General features: G+C 43.3%; 1 protein-coding gene across 1 annotated transcript in view; it reads left to right on the top strand.

The window, feature by feature from the left end:
* Window positions 1–17,667, top strand: part of myo10 (myosin X) — a 204,754-nt gene that overhangs the window by 60,206 nt on the left and 126,881 nt on the right. The window contains exon 4 of the mRNA XM_072363296.1: window positions 10,888–11,075. Coding sequence (XP_072219397.1) covers window positions 10,888–11,075 — 188 coding nt within the window. The remainder of the gene's footprint in view (window positions 1–10,887; window positions 11,076–17,667) is intronic.

The raw sequence follows: 17,667 nt of genomic DNA, 5'->3' as shown, positions 1-17,667 counted from the left end.
AAGGTTGTTTTTTATTCAGTTTACTCCTTTTTAATAGTAGTCAGACACTTCTTCTCACAAGCTCCTCTGTTCAAATCTATTGATCTGGGTCTAAAGATTCAGTTAAAATGGCTAAAACAAATCAAGAATTCAGACCAACATGTGAGAGTCAGCTGTCAGTTAACATGATCTGTACATTTTTTAAGGCACTAATAATATTTATCTGCACATTCGAGGAGAGGGGGCAATCTGAAACACTAAAGGAACGTTTCCTACAGAAAAAATGTCTTCTACAAAGTTCCCACAGGCACTGAGAATCCTTGATTAAGTAGGAATTTGGGAAATCTAAAATATGCTTGTGCACTTGATCCCTTTTCTGTGAAATACGAGACGTAGCAGACTGTAAGGAGGCACATTATGCCCTTTTTTCCACATGCTGACATCATTTCCAGAAGCTTTAATGAAATCACTGTGACATGCTGGTGAAAATACCACAGAGAAGCAGAACAACCGTTCCTTTTTCAGTCATGTTTGTACAGCTCTGTTCACAGCAGTCATTCTGAGTCTCACCCCCTTTGAGCGACCATGCAATTGTCCCTTTTGACACCTGTTACGCTCTGTAATCCTCTGAGCTTGTGATTATGAGAGGCCGTACAGTCAGACTACCAGACACCAAACTAGAGCTGACCGAACGCTTAAATTTCTATTATCTGCAGTTAGACTTCAGGCAGTTGGTGGTGAATTAGACCAGAACAACACACTGCAAACAATGATGTAAAATCCAACTTTTCTTTGTAATTCTTTCATCCCATATTGGCTCGATAAAGCCTGGCTTTCCTCTGTGTTTTGTTTAAGTTTTTTGAGGCTAAAAATGAAGTGGTCCCAGTAGAGTGCCTGTGTAGAAATCCCTCCGTTAGCTCTCCTATAGCTGCAAGTAGCCACATAACAGCAGCTATGAGCTAACAGAGCTATAGCACACGTTCATTCATTCATTCTTCTTAAAGTATTGGTGAAATAAAGACAGATAATGCCTTATTTAGAGGCTGCATCCTCTAAGCCCCGTTCACTCCGTTATATGGATCTCCAGTTATCTAAATATCTTCTGAAGGACGCCAACTTTCACCAAACTGTTCTCGGTGAGCAGATGAACGTATTTAATGCCCTAAATAAGGTTTAAAAATAACAGAGTTCCCCTTTCAGAGTTATTCCATATTCGGGCAAAGTTTAACCAATCTTACAAGTTTTTTTATGTTTTAGTGAGTTTGAATGTTGTCTTCCATCCAATAATGGATTCAAACTCGGAAAAAAATCCAAGAAAATGCCAATAAGAAGTCAGATTGAACAAAGTACTGGTAGAGAATTAGCTTGTTTCTTAAGTTAAGTGAACTATAGAACTGCTGATGAGAATATGCTGAAAATACCAAAGCAATTATATATTTCAGGCGTGGGTGGACTCCAGAAAAGTGACATGGTTGTTATATGCCCGAGTTTAAGAGTTGGTAGTCCTCCCAGACACCAGATTAGACGCTCTCAAGCACACTTTTTCATGCTGACAGAAACATTCCTGACAACAGATATTAGTCAAAGACGGTGGAGGGAGACGCATCTCAAGCAAGATTAGCCATGAAGCTAATGGAGATCCAAACAGGCACAAAGATCGGAGGAGTCTGTCTGAAAAGCATTTGTTCGTTACCTATAAATGTAATCGATTAGAATAACGATAATGAGTCATGATTGATGGAGGTTAATGGAGAAAAAACAAAGAAAATCCCCATTTGTTCCAACCTGAGGGGTGTGAGCAAGAAGCAGAATCTGTCCCACGACTGGCTCAGCTTGTTTTAACAAGTCGCCGTGTCTGCTGTCGGCATAGTGACAGACGGACGGCAACAGGCAGCGGCTGCTCCACTTTCACGAGCTCCGAAATCATAACTGCGAGGATGAATGTGGGCGGCAGCGACCTGGAATGCTGAGAACTCCTAAGTACAACTGGACAAACCTCAGCTCACGAATGGTTAACGTTCCAACAAGCAAAGCAGCCAAACTTTGGCTTTAAGATGCTGTGAAATCCAAATTCAGCTCATCCTGTCATAACAGCTGAGAAACTCGGATGATTTAGTCATGTTTTCTCTTCACAAAGTCTTTGTTTCGACAGCCATTCGCTCCATGCACCATTATTTCCCCCCAGTGTTGCATCTGGTGCTGGTATCTGGTGGTTTTGGAGTTAAATCTCATTCCCTCGTTCCTTTAGACACACCGAAAAAACGCAAATCCACTTCAGACCTTTTTAAAAGCAGAGTGTGGGACATGCATTCTCATTTCAGAGGTTTAAGCCGGAGCTGTCGTTCGGCTCAAAGTCCTGATTACTGTCAGATGTGAAGAGATGTGAAGCTTCACACTTTATTCCTTTAGGCTGTAGATGAACTGGGCTGTTGATTTGGACCACAGGTGGTGCAGGTTTTAATAACACGAGGCTAATCGTTGCGTTCATTCCTTGGCGTGACGTGTGGGATTTTAAGGATCTTTTACCATTTTTTTTAGCATATTTGGTTTGCTAATTGCACCTTGGCAGAACTTCCATCCATCTGTTCTTTGTTGAGTAATCTTGCTGACAGGAAAAACAGATTTATCTGGAATCTGGTGGACGGATTGCTTTCAGCTTTGATCAAACTTTAAAATCTGAGACTTCTTATTGTTTTGGGACTTTAAAACAGGTATAAACAGCCTAATTATACTAAATGAGGCAACGTGTTTGCTTTCGTGTTAGAAATCAAACCATTGTTGCATTAAAATTGTGGTTTATTACAGAGTTCTGGTTCATTTTCAATCTTATTTTACCCACCGTCGCAGAAAAAATGTCAATATTTTACACTCGAATAGTCTGATTGTTTCAGATCAATTCAGTTTATTTATAAAGCACCAAGCAGGTCATGTCTTGGTAGATTTACGTGAAAGTAAACGAGTTAAATTCAAGTACAATTAAAAGCTTATCAGATTAAATACAATTAGAATCCAATTCAATCAAGTTGTAATCCTTCGTTAATCCAGATAATCGTGGTCCAGTTCCATCCAGTTATAATTCAGTTCAGTTCAATGCTGTTAAAGTATTAAAATCCAGTTTAATACTACATATATATAGTATAGTATATAGTATATATAAGTTGATTAAAGACCACAGTGTTTCCCACAGGTGGACACAGGTAAGAACTCATAGCAGCACATCGATTCATTCACTTTTATTTGGCTCTAAAACACCAAATTGGGTGTTTAACACATATTTAACACATACATAATCGTGTACATCATGAGGAAGAACTCCAGTCAGTGAAATAAAATCAAGTTTTTCTCTGAAACTGCCCAAGTATGAGCCGATTCTGTGGAAAACCGCCGGGGTTTTCTCCAGGATGTGTGTCACGGAAGCAACGTATCAGCAGAGATAAGGTCACCTGGTCTTGGATAAAATTGGTGGGTCTAAATTGACCAAAGAAGTGAGTGTAAGCAGGTTGTTTCTCTCTATGACCCTCCCTGTGACCCGTCCAGGATCTACGCCGCCTCTCGCCCAGCTGGGATAGGCCCATCCGCGACCCTGAGTTGGATTAAGCGAGTATAGAAAGTGGATGGATAGATAGATTCTGCCAAACAGAAACGGGAATCCCTCAGAAAATAACTGTTCTTCTCTTCTGAACGGCCTGATTTTCACACATGTCCATCAACAGCGATATTAAACTCAAACTAATCGCCAAGTGCAGGAATTTCTACGGTGACACGCCGACTGCAGCACTTTGCACTCCCACGTCTTTTACATTTCCTGCCGTCGATCGGGCAGGTTGGCCGCCTCTTTTCCTCTGATCCCGCTGGATTTTTTCTCCATCTGGTCTTCATTTCCCTCACAGCGCATTTATCTGGCTCTGCCCCAGAGATCTGATTTTCTGGACGGGTCTGGCTGCATGCATGCCTCCCTCTGCTCTACAGTTACACCGTCAGCAGCCACTGACGCCTTTCTATAAACAGAAAGTCACTCTGCTGTTGCTCCAACTTATTCTAGCCCCTATGAAACAAAAGCTTTGTTCTGGTCGGATTCTGCACAGATTTCTGCCATTTATCGGTGGCTGTTATCAGTTAAAAGGAATAATCAAACATTAAAGTTATACCCTGGGTTTCAGACACTCACCATTCGGATTTCTTTCTTTAGTTTAACTGAAAGTGGTTGGTGTTGTGTGATCGGCGGCAGATTCTTGGCTTATGGTGACATAAAACCAAATCTATCTCAGTTGGAATCTCTGTAGGAAATGATAACTTTGTCCTTTTCTTTTTCTCATCATAAAAACTCAGTGAAAGTGACGTTTAAAAGGGAATAAAGTATAAAAAGCTACTGCCGTAAGGTTGACTTTTCTGCTTCTGTGGCAGCTATGATGGAAAACCATGAGACTGTGTCATTTTCTGCTGCTATTTTCATGCAAATCGACACACTGAAAAAGAGAAAACTGTGTTCAAGAGCTCAGATCTATGGTTTAAGGTCATGAAACAGGCCAGCCAACACTGCTACAACATGCTACTCCTGACCAATCCCATCGTGCTAATTCCCAAAGATATTGTGAAATGAAATATCTTTACGCTTTGGTTTATTCAGATTAGATGCTGATAAACCTGAAAAATAAACATGGAATCTGAATCTCTTTGTGCCACCCAGCACGACTTTAATGGTTATGTATTTCACTGAGATGCGTGCTTCATTTCGTTTCCTTTAGTTGAGCTCTCTGCAGCCAATAATCCAGGGAAAGATATTTTAAGTAATTACAGTGTCTGTTTTAATGAGATATTGTGTTTTCCTAACCTAAACCATGTTGTTTTTAATGCCTGCCTTGTGTAAAACTGCAGCAAAAGCTTGGCTCTTTGGCTTTGCTCTTCTTCTTGGCAGTCATCATTATAGTGCCCCCCCTCCCCCCGTTATATGTGATGGAACATTCGATTTATGACTATTGGAGTGAGTGTTCCTCTGTGGGAATATTTCTGTGTCCGGTAGCTCAAAAAAACAGGGAAAACACAAATGAATAGACTGCTGTGACATTTTGTCCTAAGACTGGGTTGAAGGATTATTTTAGGAGGCAGTAAAGTGAGCACGAGGAAGTCAAAAGGGATGAAAGTACAGCTGAAGTTACCCAGGAGGCCAGAGGTTTGTCTCCTGTCTGGACCAGAGTGTTACTCTTTGTCTGAAACAGAGCCGCTCGCAGCATTTGGTCAGCTGGATGATGACGAGTCTCACCCCGTCTCACCCCTTATTTTCCATGAGGCAGGACTCAGAAAGCCACACTTTGTTACATGTCCTCTTACAAAGTGTCAAAAACAGTTTCAGCTACTCAGCTTTCCCCCTTTTCCAGCTGCTGACCTGTAACTGGGGTGTTTGGTGCAGTTTACCCACTTGAACTGTTTGTCATCTCTTGCATCACCTCGGTTATGCAGCTCAGAGTATCTGACACCAGGCCTGGAGCCTTTGGGGGGGGATTTGGGTCAGTGATGAGAGTCACAGTCAGTTAACTCTCGGCCAGGATGCTGCCAAGGAAACCGTTACGAGGACAGACCAACAAGGGGTGTGACTGAGTGCAAATGCTATCAATTCATCCAGTTAAGGTCAGACACAACTCTGCCCAAAGCCTTTTTTTTTTAGTTTTACGACACTGAATGTCCTGTGAACCCCCGTCTGCCACCGTTTCGCCTCAGGCTGGTGCTGAAGCAGATGGGACTTTCCTGATCATGTTTTCATGAAGGTAGAGGAGCAGGTCAGGCGTTTCTTTTCTGTTGAACCTCATCTGAAGACTGGGTTTGTTAGGAACCGTTCATGGCCTTATGTATGACCCGGAGGCAGCAGAGGGGCTTTTCCATCTCTGAACAAAGTTCGGTTTATTTTCCGTTCCATGTCTCGTCATTTCCTGTTTTATTTTGAAGAATCACTCACCTTCTCCTCTCCTTTCAGGTATCTTGCCCTTCCTCCCGTGTCATGCGTCTCATTGTCTTCCCTGATTCCCAGGTGTTTCCACCTGTTCCCCCTTGGTCCCTCATGTGTTCAAATAGTCTGCGTTTCCCTTGTCTCGTCACCAGTATGTTGTCTCATTTTAAGCTTCATTACCAGCCACCTGCCTTGTCTTGAACCCACAGATTCCTCAAGCCTGCAGTGAGCGACTCTCCTGCAGTGCTGTCTTATTTTGTAATTTATCCTTGTACCATAACCTTAGTTATTTATTGTAACGGTAAGTTTCACAGCTTTGTTTTTCCTCCACTTTCTAGGAGTGATTTTTCGTTGTTACCTGTCATAGTCGCCTCCGTTAAAGGAGAACATTTCGTTATCGCTAAAGTTTCATAGAGCCTCGGTTTTATTAAGAGTGCGCCTTTGATTTATTCCGCCCCATTTTGAGAGCGTGACTTTGCTTTGTTAAAGTCTTCATAGCTTTTCTGTTTTCCTCCCAGTTTGGAGAGACTTTATGTTTTGTAACTTTCCTTCTCCACCATAGATACAGAGGAGAGCGCTTAGGCGTTTTATAGCCAGTTTCTTTTGCGCTGCGGGAGATCGCCCTGCAGTGCCGTGATCTGTTGTGTTTGGTTATTTAAATAAAACCATCTTGAACCACACGACCCTGCATCTGCGTCCTGAATCCCCCGGTAACTGTTTCCTTTAATAAGCCACAAAATCCTCTTCATGAGGATGGAAGATGCACGCTTAACGCTGCACTTTTAACCACAGGATATGACAACTGTGTTTTTTCTCTTCAGTGGGTACCATAAGAGAACTTTACCAGACAACGGCATCACTTGGTTTGGGTTGGACAGAAATCATGGTTAGGGGTAAAATGTGGTTTTAAAACACCACCATCACCTTAAGGGATGGTTGCATCATGGCTCATGGATAATTTTTACTGCATTACTTACAGATTCTCTCACAACCCCTGCAGATCACATGCTCTTTGGACACAGTTATAGGTCTTTATTGCATCCATGAACTACTCACGGGGTCGGACAAGGTCGAGCTTGTACGTATCCACGGTTTGTAAAAGATCAAAGCGGTAAAATTTTTACTATGTCGAGTGAGTTGACCACAGTCCAACAGGTAGTTGTAGCATCAGAAAGGACGGTGATGATGCTTTCACTGCTTTCTTTTTAGATCTACAGTCCAAAGATTAGTTTTGATCCTTCCATCCTTCTGATTGGACAACAGTGTCAGGCCCAACACATCCCTCCTTCTGATTGGACAACAGTGTCAGGCCCAACACATCCATCCTTCTGATTGGACAACAGTATCAGGCCCAACACATCCCTCCTTCTGATTGGACAACAGTGTCAGGCCCAACACATCCATCCTTCTGATTGGACAACAGTGTCAGGCCCAACACATCCATCCTTCTGATTGGACAACACATTTTTAACTGTGGAATTATTGACCTCCAGCAATCTGATCATAGGGAATGCAATACTGATATCTTGACAACTGACCTTCAGTTCTACATTTTATTGGCTTTATTTTACAGTAATGTATTAACCACCTGAGAGGCACGATGGAGCCATATCCTGTGGGCATTTGGGGTTATTTTATTAACAACACACGCACTTTATTGTTGATATTATCACATTATTGCATGCTAAAGATACAAGAAAAACCCAAAGTATGATTATCCAGCTGTTTAGAAGCCAAATGTGCAGAATTGCCTCAAACATCTGTCACAAAGGAAACATTTTGAGCCACAGGATGTTTTTTTTTTTTCTCTTTTCACCAAATACTTTTGAGTAAAACTCCCAAACATTGCATGACCCCACATAAGCATCTGCAAAGACGTTTACACAAGGAGCAGCGAGTCGCACGTGAGCCTCAGAGCCAGAGATCAGTGCAACTGTAAACTGTTTACACTCCCTGCAGAGGACAGACGGCTCTGCTTTATGCCTTTAAACTGACTGCTTCACCTGCCGCAGTGTTTACATCCAGCTGCTTCTCAGAGATGAGGAAGATCCCATCCCCCGCTTGCTCTGATTTGCTCATGAACGTCGGTCTGGGGCAGTATTTGCCATGTAAATCATGCAGCTCCAACTGCCATTCAAATGATTTTGCATTCAGGCTGAATGTAGGTCAGTCAGTCAGTAGGATGCTGAAACTGTGACGGGTTTAATGAGCAGCGAGGTGCAGGCGATGAAGATGTTTGGACAGGAGGAGAGTCCAAGTGGAAGTTGACTCCACACAGGATGTGTCTGAAGGGTGGGAGGGAAGAGTTGTTAAAGCTCAGGATACCAGACAGAAAAAGTGAGAAAGGAACAAGATATTAGCCTGTCCAGCTTAGCATATTAGCCTTAGCCTTAGCAGATATTAACCTGTCCAGCTTAGCATATTAGCCTTAGCATCTCCATCTTATTATTATGTGCTAAAATACTCCTGTACTTTTGTTTAACTGAAGCTCAGTGTGAGAGTCTCCGAGGCTGTTTAGCTCCTCTCTTCCCCGACTGAGGTGTAAATTACAGAGCCTGAAAAAATAAGTAGTCCCAGTTAATCTGCACAAGCGTCAAGGCTAAAAGGTGTAACCTGATTGGCTGCACGGGCCCTCGTCAGATCTGCAGGGATTTATATTTATTTGGACACTCCCTTCCTCATGCGGTTTTCTTTCAAAACACATCCCAATGCTTCTATCTAACGTTTGCTACCACGGCTAAAGTATTACAACCTGTGGCTCGTGGATATACTGCATCTGTTACATTTGCAGGTTACAGTAGACTCTACTGGGGCTTCTACTCATGGCACAAGGCACTGGGTGAAAGTTGAATGTTTTCATGACATATTTTAGGAAAATAAAGCTGTTTTCCAACCATTGAGTGATCTCACTTAAAGGCTGTAATGCAGCTATAGCTATGCCCACTTGCTTGGCGTTCCCTGGTATTTATTTTACTAACAGCTTTGAGGGATTTCTGATAATTGGTCTCTGGAAAATAAACAATCAGGGAGTCAGAAGCTATTGTCTTCATTCCTGAGGAACTCCCCGTAAGTGTTTCCATCCGGCTTTTTTCTTCTTAAAGCCACAACAAGCTGTCCAACTCTGCTGAAACCTGGGATATGGTATGCTTTCCCTCCCCTGTGCATCGGTACGGCCATTAACCAAACTGTTGCTATTATGGCTGTAATTTGAGCTGAACATGGTTTCACCTCAGGCATGGCGTTAAAAAGTGCTGTTTAGCCTTTTCTTTTTCGTCCCGAGCCAACAGTGTTTTCGTCTGATTGACCGCCATAATAATAAGAAGGAGTCCTCTGTTTTTAATTCATGTGCTTGTTTTAGTGAGCGTCTGCTTCCAAGTTCCACTCTAATGCAATAAAGTTGGATCCCAGTTTGACTAACTGTATTATAGGTAATGAAATAATAATAAACAGCGAGAGAGCTTCAAGAAAAATGTCCAACTTTATCCAAACAAGCAAGAGGAGGAGAAAGAAAGATGTGGAAAAGATACGTGCCGGTGCAATGTGAGTGTGACTGACGGAGGAGTGACAGCCCTGTTTGCTCTCAGATGTTTTCCTGTGTCAGATTTACAGCTGAAAGAGAGTCGAGTGGCTGCAGAAAACAGATGTTCGGCACCTTCCCTTGTTTCCTAATGCGTTCTTCTTCTCCTCGAGGTAGCAGACTCGACCTAATGTGCAGTCATGGGAACAGAGTGCTCGGCTGTAATGAGATTTTCACTTTTAGATCACGGTGCACAGACAAAAATGTTCCCTTTGTTTCAAATTCCAGCCTCAAATCTTTGTGATTACTGTTGAAAACCCTTTTGGAAACTTAATATAATTAGAGGAGTGGGAAAGCTGCAAACTACCTGTCTTACATGGCAGTAAGTGTGTGTTTTGGGTGTTTATGCACAGTTTAAAAGGTAAGTTAAGTCAAACATTTGCTCTTTCTCGTTTCTGAATTTCTGGAAACAAAGCAGGCAACCGCTTTTCAGTCCATTCAGTCCCAAATTATAATCTGCAGTTTGTTTCCAGCTCTGCAGAAAGCGGAGCAGCATCAGCGACTGCAGACATGGCGTTGATGAAGTCAGCATCAGTTTGAAGTGGAGGAGTTGGCATAGGGATGAGCTGCAAAGCTGCAAAGCTGCAAAGCTGCATGGACAGATGGGTTAAAACAGTTCAAGTGGAGGACTTTCTGTGTGACTAATCAGTTAAAGACTGGCAGAAGAACCTGTGGGATGTTACAGCTTTTGTAGGACTCAGAACAGGAGGTCTGGTTCCTTATTTTTGATGCCATTCAGTTAAAGCAGCTGGTTTTAGAGGCGATTTGATCAACCCGCCCAGCACCAAGCAGCAGACACAGTTCTTAAGCTGCAGCTCAATGCCTCTCGAGTGTTTGTGCATTTCTGACAACTTTCAAACCCAGAAGATTCTGCTGAAACCTTTCAGATGGAAGCCAGCAGCAGCGTTATCCAGCCTTTTCTCTCCCAGATGCACAGTGATGTGTGCTGCCCTTTTTTTCCCTGCCTATTTATGCATTAGTCACCACCACCGCGGCGCTGGAGCTGCAGCCAAGATGTCTTTTGGCTTCACGAGCTTCTATTTCAGCAGTTTGGTTTGTTTTGCTTTGAACTCTGAAACCTGAAGCTGGTTTGGAAAAAGCTGCTGTTTGTGAAGAGAAAAGCAAAATGTCAAATGTGGCTGAGCTGCTGAGCTTTCTGGAGAACTGGGAAAAGAGCCTTTGGGGTGAACTGTTCAGCTGGATCTGAATGAGGATCTCATGGCTCCACCTGATCATCATAAATTAGATGATGAGTAATGAGGCAAAGGTTCAGAGATTATTTGACACTTTTGGAATAAAAATTATGTGAGATTTCCATCATTTCTTTGCTCTAAATGGATTTTTCCCGCCTTTCTTTCTTTCTTTCTTCGTTGTCTTTGCTGCTACGCAGACGTACATCGGCTCCATCCTGGCAGCGGTGAACCCCTACCAGCTGCTGCCCGGCCTGTACGACCGACCGGCCGTGGACCTGTACAGCCGCCACCACCTCGGTGAAATCTCCCCGCACATCTTCGCCATCGCCAACGAGTGCTACCGCTCGCTGTGGAAGACGCTGCAGAACCAGTGCGTCCTGATCAGGTGCGTGATCCCCGTTTCAATCCTTCTGTTTTGGTGCAATTAATCAATTAAAAAGCTGAGGTTTAATCAAACGAGGCAAACTTTAAAGTCTCCGCTTTTTCCCAATGGTTCCCATCCAGGATATCTCTTCCTCTGTGGTTAGAGGTGAGACTGAGACATGCAACTGGCCCTTTGAGTAAACTCTGTGGTCTTTAGCTTGTTTAATCGCTCCCCTGCGCTGAGCCAAACCCTTTGATCAAGTTTCAGGTCTCATGGGCTCTTTGGCTGCACCTCTGAGGATGTCATGCCTCCACACACACAGTCCATACTATCTCCATCCCCTCTCTGCTGCTTCCCTTCCTCACATCCTTCCTTCCTTTGATTTTCACAGGACAACTTTCACATCCGCTGTGGCGCCATTGTTTCATCCAACTTCAAAAACGTCATTCTGATATTTTTGAAATGATAATATTTGGCTCCCGATTTAGCAAAGAGCGGATACAGGAGACCTTGTTGGGTTTGACTGTGGGGGAACCGGTGGGTTCGTGGTCATCGAGATATCCTCAATCCCAGGTTAAAGTGGGAAAATGGCAGATTGAATGGATCGCATGTGGCTGCCACCTTGTTATAACCTGGAAATATATCAGTCCAGTTATATCTCTGCTCGACCTCTGCTTGAAGACTGAAGGATCGCAGCAGCTTTCCTTCTGTTTTCCTTCAGATGCCACAAAAACCTCATTAAATGAACTGTATTTACCTTTTAGAATCAGCTAAAGGTAAATCTAAACAACTGACTTTATGGTGTTGATGTTACAGATTCACTGATTAAGGCAAGGCAAGTTTATTTTATAGAACAATTCAACAACAAGGTGATTCAAAGTGCTTTACAGAGACATTAAAACAGAAGAAATAAAAAGCATGATTTAAAATTTTAACAAAAGAAGGAAATAAGAACAATAGATAAAATCAGAAAAAATGATATATATGAAAGATAAAATCAGGAGATAAAATATGATCCGTTTTGAAACTCAAGCTTATTCAAATGCAGCTGAAAATAGATGTTTCTTCAACCTGGACTTAAATACTGAGAGTTTCAGCTGATCTGAGGCTTTCTGGGAGTTTGTTCCAGACATGTGGAGCATAGAAGCTGAATGCAGCTTCTCCAGGTCTGGTTCTGACTCTGGGAACTGATAAAGAACCGGATCCAGATGACCTGAGGGGTCTGGGAGGTTCATAGTGGGTCAGGAGGTCACTGATGTATTTTGGTCCAATCAGAGCTTTATGGACCAGCATCAGAACTTTAAAGTCTATCCTCTGATGGACCGGCAGCCGGTGGAAAGACCTCACAGCTGGACTGATGTGCTCCACTTTAAAAGCTCCCATATTTCAGCTAAAGCGTTCAGAAGCTCCAAAGTAGTGTAAGGAAACCCTCTAACTTGAGAGGTGTCAGGTGTGGGGGGGGGGGTCAGCTGCCAGTGTTACAGCCTTGTTTCAGACGCAGTGGAGATAATGAGACGCACGTGGCCCCTTAAACACACGCTGATAGGCTTTATGAGAAAGCAGCAGAAAGTTAACTGCTGCTTTGCTTTCATTATTAGTTTATTATAATTTAACTTACCTTTTTTTGTCTGTCATTCCCTAAAAAGCACTCGCAGTCAGCTTGTTTTTGTTTGTGTTTTTATGCCTTTTATCTTAATCTTAAACCAATGTCTCGATGTAAAGCGCTTTGGTTTCCCCTGTGTTTTTTTTTAAATGTGCTATATCAATAAAAGTTGATTGATTGATTAGCAAATTAATAAAAAAAACATGGATTGCTAGAATTCTCTGCCATTTCTTTGAATTGGAGCTCCATCATTGGAGAGAAGCAGCTCAAATTATACTGAAGACACACCATCTTACAGTTTAATTCAGAATATCCTCAGAGATAATTGTGAATTAAGCAGATAATGGAATGTCAAACTTAAGTTTTTGTATTTTATTATCCCTTCAAACAAAACGATAGTCTGCACATGATCCAAATGAAGCAGTAAATGATGATGTTACTGCGTGAAAAAGTGACCAATTACTTCCAGTCTCTTTCTCACGATGATGCAGACAAATGAGGAAAAACATTTCCAGATGCAGCAAGGCAGTCAGTAAAGATGAAATCCCTGTTTTAACAGCTCATAAAGGTATCGAGCAGGTTCAGATAATGGTGAGGATGCTTCAAAGTGGCACTCAGACGCAGATTTCTCTGACGTTTGGAGCTGATTGGAGATCAAACGGCATCCAGGACACCTAAAGAGCTCCAGGCTGACCTGAATCCATCTGGGAAGGATGCATTAAAAAGACTGAAAAAGACTAAACTAATGTTTGCAAAGATATTCAGAAATAAAGCAGTCTTTCCCTGATTATGTCCTTTAGGCAGAGGAAGCCAAAGTGGAGCACTTTGGGAAGTGATAAAACAAAGTAAAGTAAAGTCTTAGTTATTAAGGTAAAACACTTTGTCTTCATCTTTAGAGGACTTCATTGAATCAAATGATTACCAAGTAATTTGAGAATCAAACTGTTACCCAGTCAGAAGTTTTATGTATTTCAGCACCAAAAACTGGCTTAAAAAGACAAAATGTGTTTTTTAAACTAGCCTGCAGTGAATCCTGACTCAAGTTCTGTTGAAAATCTTTAGAGAGCCGAGATCTATCGCTGCAAATGACAAACAAACAGGTGCACTAAAGCTTCCAGGTTTGATTGTTACCAAAGTTTACCCAGAATTATGTTGTTCTCATTAAAAACGGCACATCTGCAGCAGCCCGGTTTCCTTATTCTCCTGAACGTGATGGCAGCTGGAAACCTTAAAGTCTGCAGAGGAGGTTTTATTCACAGTGCAGCGGCGGCAGAAAGGTGTCCCCGCAGCCTTGTGCAATGTCCTGAAAACCATCCTGTGATGTCATATAAACACAGCTTTAACTGCTCCCGCCTCCTGTCCAGCTTGTAAACACTGGATCTCTGCCTTTAACCTGGTTTCTGTGTCACGCTGAGCTGCTGAAGAGGTTTTAGACCCGAACATTCAGTGGAAAACCGGCCGCCCTGTGCTTGCAGTCCCTCCCCACATGTTCCCAGTCATCCTCTGGTCTGGTTTGCCTTTGTCCTTCTGTGACACAACAAGTCCTTTGTGTGGCAGGATGCTGGTCGGTGGGAAGAGTCTGTGCCGCAGAGCGAGGCGTAAACGCAAACTTGTCACATCGCCGTCGCAGAAGGCCCCGAGCAGCACAAAGCTGGGTTCTGTCCACAGAGACGTATCACTGCTGCGGACCCATTCCTGCTACTTTTCATTGCTCAGAAAGGGAAACAGTCAGCAGTTTCATCCTCTGGCTGCAGGGGAGGGAAAGTGGACTTTCTGTTCAGTGACAGCAGCAGCAGCAGGGATGCAGGCCAGTGGGGACAAACCACAGCTGTGACCTTTTGTTGTTGTCGGAGCCTAAACACAACCTGAAGGTTTGCTGTCTGTTAAAATAGAGTAAATGACACACCGAGCCGTCCAAGGCACATACCGCAGTGGTTGATTATCCTCCTCAGAGTCCGATTATTTGCACATTTAGAACTTTTTGAGGTTAAACGTTTTCTTAAATCTTTGTGCAGCAGTGAAGCAGAGAATCGAGTGAAGCTTGGAAGTATTTTACTGTCACTGAGCTGTGAATCAGCTGGTGAAGCAAAGCACTAACCTGCCAGCTGAGGGACTCTGGAGCAGATGAGCTGCACATGCCTCACATATGTGCTACAGAAGCGTACAAAGATTGGATTCTATCTGTTCCATCAGCCACTTCTTACTGCTTAAACCCAATTTTTTACCCTTCCTACATGACAACACACACGAGCAAACTCCATCCTGTGATCTGGACGCAGCAGAGGACTCTTAAAAACAGGTTAAACTATGGCTGTAAGTTGGTCTCAGTGTTGCTGCTCCAAGCGAAGGAAGAAGAGAAGCCGTGGAGATTCCTCCGGCCTGTGAATGATGGATGTGTGAGGGTGTGAATAATTGCAGGGCGGAGCAGAAACCCTCTGAGTTAATCTTTTTCTTTTACCGCCAAGTGTTTTTCCCGAGGGCTGCTGTGTGAGCCGACTGCTTCAGAACAGATTTACATGGTCTGGGATGCAGCCTGCTGTTCGTGAGCAACAACTGTGATAAAACCACATCTTAATCATCCTCCTCCTAATGAAAAAGGTTTGATTCTGTGTGTTAAAGAGTCGATTTTTCCACTTATCTTTGTCTGTTTAACCAAACGCCAGTTTGTGCTGTGAGAGACGGCCGTTCGCCACAGCTTAACTGACCATGAGTGCAAAGGTCACTTAAACGCCATCTTTGATTTAGGTGCTTTACAGAGAAAACATGCTGAGAAATTAAACTAATTTGTCAAACCACAGAGCAGTTTTCTACTCTTATCAAACTCCTTTTGCTGTAAATGAACGTGAGTCCAGAGAAGATCTGTTGTCATCGAGATATTTTCAGCTAAATATTGAGTTTAAATGATTTGGAAGTCATTGCTTTCGGATTTTAGTGTGCAGCATTTTGGGGAAAGGGGGCTGAAAATGAAGGACCAGAGGAGTCCAAGTGGCTGAATGATCTACACTCTGATCACATATGAGTGAGAGCAGTGAGTTTGAAGGATTCAGGTGGAGGTTTTGTGTTTGATGCCCTGAAGTTAGAGTCTGGCTGGAGGATCGTTTCAGCAGCGATTCCTGCCCAGCTGCCGCAGCTCGTGGACAGATTCACAATGACTCCTGGCACACATGCCTCCTGTGGGTTCCCCAAAAGCACCAGTGTGGACCCCTCGTAAAACGCGTAACGCCCCCACCCGTACCGCTTCATTTTGTGTGTGAGGAGGAGCTATAAATCGCAATCTGGCACTTTCAGGCGAGGCAGGAAGCTTTCTTGTCGGATTTAGAGATTGTTGGTAATCAGATCCAGGCAGAGGGAATGAAACAGGAGCTGGTGTAAAAGAAGAGAGGGGGGGTGGAGGCGGAGAACACAAGACCATCTGCTCATTAATGCTCATTAATGCTCACGAATGCCACTCTGCGTTTTCACTGACGCGGATACCTGCCTGCACTCGGCCACATTGCTTTATTGGAGGCCTCCTGCTGAGTTTTGCTGCACATTTCAGCAAGAAGTCATTCACCAGCGCCAAGGACACTCCTGGAAAGCCTCTGAACCTTTACTCTGCACAGGAAACAGCACCACGGCGGGCCTTTGTCTGAGCTGTTAAACAATAAAGACGGGATTCAGCCCCCTGGTTCACCTTTTCATGCACAGTGCCCCATGTTTCCTTCAGACAGCATGCAGGGATGTCATCTTCCAGCTTTGTGTCAACAGTTTGTTTATTCCCTTTCCTGTTCCAGCATGAAGCCCCAGGCACAGACCCCTTTCCATAAAGAGAGAGAGTGGTGTGGGACCAACAGAAACTTGGTGTCGGACCTCACTAACGCTGTCGAGCCACAGGTTCCAACATCTGGTGGAAAGATTGAAACCCGAATAGTGGCTTTTAGAGCAGCTCATTAAAGCTCAGCTTTAATATGTTTGGATGTCCTTAGAGTTTTGGTTCTGCCTGTCGTGAGGTTTTCTTTAACCTTGACCTTTGAGATATTAAGCTCACAGCAATGTGGGTTTTTTTCATGTTTGTTTCTGTTTTCTGCCAGCTGAACGTCTGTCATATATTCTAACATCTAAACTTTGATCTCAGGTGCATTTGTCATCTTATTTGATTCATACTGCACAGTTATGATGGCAAAAGTGCAAAATTGCAACATCAGCAGAAACTGTGAAATTAATACTGCTCTCAGACTAATTCATCTTTGTTTTATGTTATTTTGGCAATTAATTTGCTCTCAAAACAGAAGGTATGGACCATTAAGAAATTTCGGAAAGATGTGCCTGTTTACTGCAACACGGCAACTCAGGCAGAAGGCATCAAATACGAGCTTTTAATGCCACCTGACTTGGACTCAGTCAACGATCTGCTTTCACATTTGCCAACATAAGACTTCGGCAGTCTTTGAGGACAAACTCCTTCCTGCATGCTGAGGTTCAGCCACACCACAGAACCTGTGCATGAAAACCCGGGCGGTCCAGCTAAGTTCCTCACTTCAGAAGTGGGCAAGCCTCTTGGACGAGAGTTGAAATGTTCGGTTCTGCTAAAGCTCTTAAGAAAAAGCTCTTAGGATTAACATGACACGGATGACAGAGAATCCGAACTGACATATGTTGTAAGGATGTGTAAACATGCCAGAGATGATGCCAGACGTGGGCCAGAACCTGAAAACCATCAAATTCTGCTTATTCAGTAGAATAAAACAATACTTTCTGTCTTAGATACACTTTCTTTTCTCCATATGAGGCTTCATATTTCAGGTAAACACAAAAGATGAGGCTACTACCAAGAACCTTTTTCAATGAAGAGCTGCAACAGTTTAAGCTAACCGGCACAATTTCATTAAATTACAAAGCTGTGCACAGGCCACCGGCCCAGACCTGGCATCTTGTCCCCGACCTCGTGACCCCAGAGGTCGCAGTGAGGTTGAACCCAATGGTCTCCAATCTTGTTAATTACACAGGCATCTGGGGTTCACAAAAGCCCCG

The sequence above is a fragment of the Leuresthes tenuis genome, unplaced genomic scaffold (assembly GCF_036924035.1).
Source record: "Leuresthes tenuis unplaced genomic scaffold, fLeuTen1.0.hap1 SCAF_14, whole genome shotgun sequence".
In the NCBI taxonomy this organism is placed as follows: domain Eukaryota; kingdom Metazoa; phylum Chordata; class Actinopteri; order Atheriniformes; family Atherinopsidae; genus Leuresthes; species Leuresthes tenuis.
Note: the sequence above shows the minus strand (reverse complement) of the source record. Positions and strands in the feature narration are given on the sequence as shown.